The sequence below is a fragment of the Prionailurus bengalensis genome, chromosome B1 (assembly GCF_016509475.1).
Source record: "Prionailurus bengalensis isolate Pbe53 chromosome B1, Fcat_Pben_1.1_paternal_pri, whole genome shotgun sequence".
NCBI lineage: Eukaryota > Metazoa > Chordata > Mammalia > Carnivora > Felidae > Prionailurus > Prionailurus bengalensis.
The window spans coordinates 107033518-107044350 of NC_057344.1; the positions used below are offsets into that span (position 1 = coordinate 107033518).

Genomic DNA, 10833 nt, shown 5'->3' on the forward strand with positions numbered 1-10833 from the left:
CTGGTTCTACTGGAAGGTGTTTGATGGAATGTTAATTTCTTGATGTACTGTGGTATATTTGATACGCCATAATTAATAGTATAATCGGCAATTATATCAGAAAAACAAAAATTAACATGAACAAATTAACATTATTTAGCCTCTAGGGTTTTTTATCTTTTATATATATATCTTTTATATATATATATCTTTTATTATATATTATATATTATATTACATATTATATATCTTCTATATATATCTTTTATTTATCTTTTATATAATACATATGTATTATATATGTACTATATATAATATATTATATTTATATATATATATAATCTTTTACCATTTCCCAGGGAAGAGGACTGAGTTCACATCAAAGATTTCGGGATTTTCGGGAATTTAAAGATAGATCCCATAATTATTATTGACCATTGAGTACTGTGTGCATCCCATTTGCCTACATCTTGAATATAACTGTCTATTGCCTTTATCCTATGCCTTTGGTGTATGGGTGCCAGAAACCTCTCTTTAGTTCACAAGTCTTCAGATGAAGAACAAGTGTAACAAAGGAAAGAACCCAAGGAGCCCTTCAGTGCCTGGATCAAATTTAGCTTTCAAGTTCTTATGTAATGAACAAGACTGTGGCTATATTGGCAAGACACTTTTGTTTGCAGAAGGGAGAAACAGTGTATATTTAATGTGAAAGTAAACATTTGTTACCAAAGGAAAGAAGGTAGATACCTAAAAATTACCCACAAATACTGTGGGATACTACTTATTGAGGTGATGTCTATGTTCCCCACCTTCCCCTGATACTACTATTCTATACTACTCTACCTTGAGCCTGAAAGTTTTGTGCCTACTTTGACCAGAAAAATGCTATGATTTAACTTCTAATGGTAGGTCACAAAAGGCCATAAAATTCCTGCCTGTTTCACAAGAAAACTCATTATTGGGGCCTATAGCCCCTGCTCTATGACAATACCATATGGAGAGGCCACATACAGGCATTCGGATGGATAGTTCCAGCTGAACAAGCCTCTGCTTCGTAATTTTTATTAGATACTAGACAATGTGAATTTCACACTGTTGAGGGCTGGATCTTTCTGGCAGAGTAAAGATCCTTGCAGGGCACCTTGATCCTTTCAAGACTTCTTAAAAACTTCATGTGGGCAAATGTGAATTAGCTTTTTCCTTAGGGCGAGTTTTGCCTTACTTTTTCCTTGGGTCTCTACTGAAAGTAGAGTTTCACAAGTACCCCAGAAAATTATAATTTCTTTTTTTATAATGTTTATTTATTTATTTTGAGAGAGAGAGAGAGAGAGAGAGAGAGAGAGAGAGAGACCGTCCCAAGAAGGCTCCATGCTGTCAGCACAGGGCCTGACAGGGGGCTCCATCTCACGACCCGTAAGATCATGACCTGAGCTAACATCAAGAGTCAGATGTTCAACTGACTGAGCCACCCCCTCTGCCCCGAGAATTCTAATTTTTAACTGTTCCAAACTTAAAAGTCTCCTAGTCCTGTTGGGATTCTTGGAAACTTGTATATTTCCTCCATCGTTCTTTGGTTGGCTTCATGTATTTTAACCTTATGCATGTAGGACTTAATACTAGTAGCAGAATCTAGAGAACACTTATTAAAAGTTCTGGAGCACTTGAATCACCTAACTTTCTCTGCAGTTACTATGCCTAGCAAATACCAATGGCCTCAGCATCTCCTAACTCCTGTCTCTCCTCAATTCAGCAAGGTTTCCAGGCTTTCCGTAGGTGTTCCCTCCATGTGTAAGTGAACCAACACGAGTTCTCTCCTTGGTGAGCCAGAAACTGCACCAAGTTAAGCTGGAGCTAAAGTCGGATGCTAAACCAACTGAGCCACCCAGGCACCCTTATTTATACACAATTTTAAACTAATTCATAATGACCTTCCTTTTAGTAATAAAATAACATTTCACATCTATGCATAAGTATTTGTGCTCTTCACTTTGATATGTACATTATCTGAAGGCAAAATCTATTGCATTTGCAGAGGTAGAGTTGGAAAGCCTACCAAAAATAAGCCAAACAGAAATATAAACAGAAGTTTCAGCTCAGGAATTATACAAGTATTTTTTATATTTAGTTAGTATGCCACAAAACGGTCACAGCCATTGTATACTCCTATAGAAAGACTGATGAATTCTATATTTAAAATTAGTTTCAAAAAGGTAAGTATGTATTTTTCTGAATAAACTCTTGATAATTTCCATAAGGCACCGCTCTTCTCTTTCACTGTTTCCTCCTGACTGCTTTCAACAAATTTGATCTTTTTTTTTCATTTATTGATGTCCTAATTTTTGCACTTCTATTTGTCATTCCTCACTGATTTAGTTAACCTCAAATAGTACTCATAATTGAGCTGTCAGAACCAAGAGCTGAGTAATAGCTAGGAAAACCAAATAGAGACTTCTTATTGTGGTAAAATAGTTAGTACTTTTCCTAACTCAGGAACACTGTCCGCAACAAATTCCATATGTAACTGTGGCTATTTTAGGAAATGCAGGCACACTGTCCATTGATCAGAGTATTTTGTTCAGTATCTTAAAAGTAATTGCACCAGTTGGACTGCATCTTTTGTTAGTGCACAGCTTGCAGAGAAACAGTGATAAAAGGCATTTGGCCATTCTAAATTTAACGTGCACTTTATTCTTTGTATCATGTAGTACTTTCCTTCTGAAATGTATATTCCAAACTTCAAACTTTAACTATAAGTAATGATAATGTCTCATGGGACCCAGAAGAAACAAGAAAATGCTGTGGATTCCAAGAGAAACTTGAAGACCGACAAGAAATTTGAATTGAGCAAGGCATTAGCATTTAAAAAAATGAGCTGTTTTTCAAACGTGTATTTTAGCAAATTTATATACAACAATCATAAAAAATGAAAAATGAGGTTCTTATCTGCTAGAGTAGGTAAAATCAGTTTGGGGCTTTACAGCCAAAATACTTTCCTATGAACTGATAAATAGCTCTCTCCTTCCAACCATCACTCCACCTTTAAAATTATAATAAATACAATTAATGCCACAATTGTTATTGCTAACAAGGGAGTTATTTTTTAGTATGGTTTGTTGTTGCTGTAATAAAATACTTCCACGAGTGAATGATTTACAGTAATAGGTAAACTATTATGTACAATATTATTATGTACAATAGGTATATTATCATGCACAATACAATAGTCAAGAGCACATGCTGTCTCTGGATCCAGACTGGATTCAATTACTGGTTCTGACATTTACCAGCTGTGTGATCTTAGGCATCTCACCTAACCTCACTGGACTTCAGTTTCCCATCTGTAAAAAATAATAATAATAATAATTTTTAAAAAATGATTATCACCCCGTATTTACCTCATTGGGTTTTCCTGAAATGATACATTTATAAATATAAGCGAAGTGCTTAGAACAGCACCTGGTAAATGCTAAGCGCTAGGAGAGTTTGCTTCTATCATTATTACTATTATGCTGTTTTCATAATCATCCTGATGAAGAACAACCAGAGTGCTGCCCTGCTTTGTCATGACTACTAAGGAAGATGCCATTGGAAAATAATTCAGGAGCCTCTCGACGGCGGCAGTGGCTATCAAGAGGCGACGATCAACGTGCGAGATCAACGCTCGCAACCCCGGGCCTGACGCCGGGCAGGGGCGCGGCGCTCGATTTCCTTTCCTGCCTCCGCCGTCCCCCTGGTGCGCATGCTCAGTCCTGCTCGGCCCTTGCCTTTGATTTATTTCTTTCTGGGCGGCCGCGGCGACCCGGGACCGGCTCAGGGATGGGAAGTGAAGCCCCCGGAGCTGCGGCAGCGGCGGCGCTGTGAGGAGCAGCCAGGGGGAGGCAGCTGCGGCTCGTCGGTGAGTATCTGGGAGGCGCTACCATGGCGTTTCGTAAGAAGAGCACCAAGAACCCCCCAGTCCTGAGCCACGAATTCATCCTGCAGAATCATGCGGACCTCGTCGCCTGTGTGGGGATGTTCTTCGTGCTGGGGCTTATGTTCGAGGGAACAGCAGAAGCGTCTATCGTTTTTATTACTCTTCAGCACAGCGTTACCTTCCCTGCAGCAGAAGACCGAGCCACAGAATCAAAGTTCCTTTACTATTACGGCATCAAAGACCTGGCCACGGTTTTCTTTTACATGCTAGTGGCAATCATCATTCACGCCACAATTCAGGAGTATGTGTTGGATAAAATTAACAGGCGAATGCAGTTCCCCAAACCGAAACAAAGCAAATTTAATGAATCTGGTCAGTTCAGTGTATTCTACCTTGTCTCTTGTATTTGGGGCACATTCATTCTAATTTCTGAAAACTGTCTGGCAGACCCAACTCTCTTATGGAGGGCTCATCCCCATAATATGATGACATTTCAGATGAAGTTTTTCTACATATCACAGTTGGCTTACTGGTTTCATGCCTTCCCCGAACTCTATTTCCAGAGAACCAAAAAGCAAGATATCCCTCGTCAACTTGTCTACATTGGCCTTCACCTCTTTCACATCGCTGGAGCTTACCTCTTGTACTTGAACCATCTAGGACTCGTTCTCTTGATGATGCATTATTTCGTGGAATTACTTTCCCACATTTGTGACCTGTTTTATTTTAGCGATGAAAAGTATCAGAAAGAGGTTTCTCTATGGGCAATTGTGTTTATTTTGGGTCGACTTGTGACTTTAATTGTTTCTGTACTGACTGTTGGCTTTCACCTGGCCGGAGGGCAGAATCGGAATCCGGATGGCATTACTGGGAACGTAAATGTGTTGGCAGCTAAAATTGCTGTTCTGTCCTCCAGTTGCACTATCCAGGCATACATAACATGGAATTTATTTAATGTTCAACTTCAGAGGTGGATGGAGGAAGATGCTACTCTTCAGGCCCCAAGTGTGAAGAAGAAACGGACCAAAGGGAGGTCTTCTAGAAAAGGGACAGAAAATGGTGTGGCAGCTTCACACAGAGTAGACTCTCCCCATAAAAAGAAAGAGAAATCTTCATAATGAATTTCAAGCTAATCGGTTATGGTCCCCAAAGAAGTCTGCTCTTTACTACAAGATACCTTTCTGTGCTAGAGATTTTTCTCTTCTTCAAAATAGTTTGTGCTGTCTTTGGTTTCTGATATTGTACTGTGTAACGTATTTTTTTTAAAGGAATTTGAGGAAAGGATGATCATCATGAGTGGAAAAAATTTTGATATAGATTAAGCGACTCATCATCAAATGGTTCAGGGATCACCACCATAATTTGTTTAGTTCCCTTTGAACATTTTCCTAATGATGTGTAGCTATAACTACAAAATTCCGCATATCAGCGGCACAATTTCTGGCTACTGCTAATCTTTTATAACATTAGCAAGGTGGTCTGTTATAGCAATGTCGTATTTTTTAAAGTTCTCTTTTAGGATAAAGTAGAAATATTATGAAGGTGGAATTCAACTTTGTTATATTTTCAGTATCCTCTAACTCTTACAATTTTTTTTTATTTCTATTTTTGTTTTTATTTTTATTTTTTTAGAACTTACAACTGGAGAAAAAATTTGTAAAGCCACCAAAATAATGATGCGTTTTATAGGTAGTGGTTGTTAGTGTTACATCGCCCTTAAAAATAAAAAAAAAATACTAATGGGGAATGTGTGAAGATTTATTACCATATATTAAATCAAAATATCTTGAATTAATATAAAAGTATTACTGAAGAGGTAAAAACATTTTTGTCCATTGTAAACACTTGTAAACTAGAAATGAAAAAAAATTAAATATTTACTGTAAAAGGAAATCAGACTTAGCTTTTTTTTGCTATGTTTATTAAAAATTATTCCTAATGAGGCTTGTTATAAGTTTGGTATCCACAGCATCTTGGAAAAATATTGTTTAACCTGTAAATCATTTTGAAAACCAATGCTTACTTGATTTATATCTATAAAAAGAGTGGATAATTCCGTGTGGAAAACACAACACATTAAGTAACTTACAAATTAGGGGGATATATAGTCTTATGAAAGGTTTTTCAAAAATAATGTTATAACGATAGTGCTGTTTCCATCTTTAATTGGGAAATGTTCATCTGTATGAGCCTTATTTTGGATATGTGTGTATACTAAAGTGTATGTGTATATGTAGATATATAGGTAGTATCTTTACCAAAGCCAATAGAAAGAATGGGGTGTAGTGGGTATTTATTTTATTTATTGCCTTGTCTTAACCTTCATTTTAACCACCATAATGTGAGTGTTTATACTTTTCTTAGGAGACAATGTTTAAAAACTATGCTAGAATAGGGCCATATATATATATATATATATATATATATATATATTAATGTTTTAATGTTTGTTTATTTTTGAGAGAGAGAGAGAGAGGGCAGAGAGAGGGAGACCCAGAATCTGTGGCAGGCTCCAAGCTTTGAGCTGTCAGTACAGAGCCTGATGCAGGGCTCTGAGATCGTGACCTGAGCCCAAGTGGGACACTCAACCCACTGAGCCACCCAGGAGCCCCAGGACTGTGTATTTTCTGTTTCTCTCTGTTTCCCCCCACAATGTCTCTCATCTCTCTGCTTTTGATAGCCTTCTGTTGTGGGTAATTCAGCTTTAACAATTATGGGGGTCCTTGAAAATTAAACTTACTATACTTGTATTACAGAGGAAAGACAGGGGAGCCACTCTTGGCCAATCTTTCTTTTATGTTTGGTTTGAGAAGTGCATAACAAAGCAATATTGTTTCTTTTTAGGCTATAGAATCCATTGTCCTACTTTTCCCCCTCAATTGCCTAATGCTCTCTTGTTAGTAGCACATGCCTTGAGACCCAAATTACAATAACTCCACTTTAACCAACCATTGTGCAATTGTAAAACAAAGATCTTCGGCTTCTGTCTAGAGTGGTCTTTCTCGCTTCCCTTACTTGGAAAGAATTCTAGCCTGTTATTGAAACCCCACTCCTGGTAACAAATTTCTTATCCATTATATACTCATCTGAAAATAAGTGCAGGACTGACTTAAACTGGTAAATGATTACAAGAAAATTGTTATCTTATGTGACTAACAATGCCAAGAGTTAAACTGGGTTTGACGTTAAATATGATTAAGACCCAGATGAATTTCCCTGGGATTCTCTTGACTTTATCCCTCTCAGATTAACTTTCTGCTTGGTAGCAAATGACTACAGCTATTCTAGACTTCATATCTGCACACTACATGGCAGAGAGTAAGAGAGAAAACCAGATTTCTGGAATTCAGAATACTGAGAGTTACCTTTAGTGAACGCATTTAGATAAAGGGGTATACTGGATTGATTGGTCAAGTGAGGTTATATGCTTCACCTGTGGAAAAAGGCACAACAAATTTCTTGTAAAATATGGGTTCACGGAAGGCAGCAAGGTTACTGAAAGAGAAAAGGGGAAAGATGTCATGTACATCTCAACTATTCGTAAAAATTAAATAAGAGTTGCCAGAATATAAATGTATGCCAAATATATGATGAAAGCAATGTTACAAATGACATTCTGCAATACAAATTGTTAAGTCCCTCATTAATAGTACACTCCAAAAAAACCATGCTATAATCTATCTCATTGTGACAATTTGGTTCTGTCAAAATGGACCATGTGGAAACAAAATTTCCATTATGATTATGCCAAATATTATTAAAGCAGGCATTTATTAACCCTATGAAAGCTCAACTAATCACCAAAAGTTGCAAAAATCATAAAAGTATGTGTGATATTTGAATTTAGAGATTCTGTTCTGATTTATTGGCCTCAGTGATTGCCAAACTTTATTCCTTAAATAAGTTTACAAGAATAGATTTACTAGGATGGATTTAAAGTGAATTTTCCTTACAAAAAATATTCTATCATTTCGCTAAAATTGTATCCCATTTTTCTTAAACAGTGTAAATGTGTTTCTCGACATACATATTTGTAAAAGACAAGCAAGTTTTAGGTCCTATTATTTTCCTGGGGTCAGTATAATTCTCCATTTCTTTTCAATAAAAATAAACGATAACCTTGTTTTCCTCATTTACTCTCATAAGTATTTGTTCACCTGTAGAGGAAATGTATAGCCAGTAGTGTATTAACCTGGAATCGATTCAAGAAGATTATTTACAACATAATTTTAAAGCTTTCTTGAAGACAGGATATATTCTGATATTATTTTAATTTGGAAAAACAAGGGAAAAATTTTAAATTCTCAATTAGACTAAATGAGAATCCTTTATATAAAGTAATAAAAGACTACTGATGATTTATACTAGAAATGACATAGGAGCAGTTCCTACGAGGAAGTGCTTTCAGAGAAAGGATGGTTGAGAATGTGGCATATGGAGCAGCCTAGGATTTGGGTACTCGTATTATGGCAGAGGATGCCAGTTGGGCTCTCTGTTGGGAGCCCAAATCATTGTAATCTGGAGATAGAAGGGTGGCTTGGAGGGCAGGAGAGGGTAAACATTATGAGTGGGTATATGGAGGTAATTGAGATTTAATATCAGATCAAATTTCCAGAGAATTCACAAATACTCCCATCGCTGAATTTCTCTGGAAATAGAAGAGTTTTTGTTTTTGTTTTTTTCACTGCTATCTTTCAAACAAACCCATATCCTAGAGGAACTATCCACACTGAATAAAATAGTAGTACCTACAAATTCCTATCAACTATGTAGAAAATTATTCTAAATCCATCATACAAAAAAAATCACACAATCCCAAATATTAGAATTTTCCTCATGATTCCACAGTCATGTGACTGTCTAAATTTTAACATCTAAATCCCTATAAACAAACCTTTTTAAATCCCTGCACCACTGCTGGAAGTTTTAAATATTCAATAAATGTGAAATAAGTCAAAAGTTGGGATATTGCCCAAGGTGATTCACCTGCTTCTTGCTCAATCCTGGCAGGTGCCATCACTGTGTTTGGGGCTATGGCATTGGGTCATGAATCTATTTTTTGTTTTTTTGTTTGTTTGTTTGTTTTACAATTTGAAAAATACATTGATGTACAAACTGACCAATAGAGGATATTTACCTAATTTAAGAAATGAAAGTGGAATGTGACATGTGGTTAAAGTTTTGCTTGGTTTAAAAATGAACAGTTAAATTAACATCACAGTAACAATATACTAGCATTGCTGTTAAGAGATGTGGCTACTCAATAATTCAGGCAAATATCTATTTTATTTATTTACTTTTTTTTCTTTAAGTAAGCTCCATGCCCAATATGGGGTTTGAACTCACAACCAGGGAGTAAGAGTTGCATGCTCTACCTGCTAAGCCAGCCAGGCACCCCAGATAAAAAATCTGTTTTAAATAAAGGGGAAGTGAATATCCCAAATTAAAGGTAAAAATTCCTCAGTTTCAACACCACCAGCACAATTTAAGAAATCAAGTCATGTCAGTGCCTAGAATCTCATGATGTGAGAAAACATGAGAAAGCAGAACATTCCTAGTGCCCAGTAGAGATTTCACCTAAGCCATCACAGACTTGCATACCACCATAGAGTTCATATTCCCACCTCTTGCTGGCCTTATTCTTTCATTAATATAAAAAAGCTGTCCCTTAAATGAACCAATAAATACAAAGTTGCCAACAAAAATATTAAAATATACTTTGTAAATTTTAATACTTTTTAAAAAGATGTTTCCAGTTGTATTGATATAAATTCAGCCAAAGAAAGGTAATAATATGATTATAAATAATGGTCAACAAAAGAAATCAGAGTTGTCCTTGCTGTGGTCCTTAGAGCTGTGTGAGCTTTGGAAAACGCCTAAGTATTCTAAGTCCTGGATGGCATGTCACTAAAATGACAAAGATGTTTATCTCAAAAAGCTGCTATGAAGATTAAAAATATATGTCTATACACTGTCATAAACTGTGTGTGCATAGACTGATTCATATAACCTATATATATAAACACTTAATGGTCTCATTTAACATATACATATGTGCATTTATGCATACATATATATGCACGTATGCACACACATAAGTAGATATTTCCCCCTATACATTTTCTTGTTTATTTTTAATAGACTTTACTTTTTAGAGAAGTTTTAGTTTCATAGCAAAATTGAGCAGATAATACAGAGTCCCATATAACTATTAATTCCCTCCCCACACAACTTTCTCCATTATTAACATAGCCCCTGAATTAGTATCATACATAATAGTTGCGTTGTCTAAAAGTCCTCTGTGCTCAATCCATTCATCCTCTCCCCTATTCATTTTTAAACACTATATAAATGTACGGCATTGAGTTTTCCCCTGTCTTAGCAGGAGGAATTGGGAAAGTATGGTGATAGTTCAAGTATAGCAATAGCTCCCTCTGTATCTAGTTGATATTTTATAAGGAATATTTTCCTGAATGTATGATTTATTGTTGACTAAATAATGCACGTTACAAATACACATATTACTATATTTAAAACAAGTAGAACTGTCTTCTGAGTAAATGCACTTATTTTCAAGAGTTACTAAATTCATAGTAACTATTAACTATTTTTCCTACATAAATGACAAAATACAAATTATATCATGTGACAACTTTTGAGATTATATATATATATATATATACTTTTGAGAGAGAGAGAGAGAGTATGTATGTATGTGCACGAATGGGAGAGGGGCTGAGGGAGTGGGAGAGAGAGCATCCCAAGCAGGCACTGGGCAGTCAGTACAGAGCCCCACACAGGGCTCCATCTCACTATTATGAGATCATGACCTCAGCCAAAATCAAGCGTTGGATGCTTAACTGACCGAGCCACCCAGGTGCCCAAGATATACAATAATTCTGAAGATAGATCTTTATACATATTTGAAAACATTGGTCTAG

The 10833-nt window shown here is 36.1% G+C and overlaps 1 protein-coding gene across 1 annotated transcript; it reads left to right on the forward strand.

Moving 5' to 3' along the window:
* Positions 1 to 3739: 3739 nt before the first annotated feature.
* TRAM1L1 (translocation associated membrane protein 1 like 1) lies at positions 3740 to 5785 on the forward strand. The gene has a single exon (XM_043569651.1). The coding sequence runs from the start codon at positions 3898 to 3900 to the stop codon at positions 5008 to 5010; it is 1113 nt and encodes a 370-aa protein (XP_043425586.1). The 5' UTR covers positions 3740 to 3897; the 3' UTR covers positions 5011 to 5785.
* The last annotated feature ends 5048 nt before the right edge of the window (positions 5786 to 10833 follow it).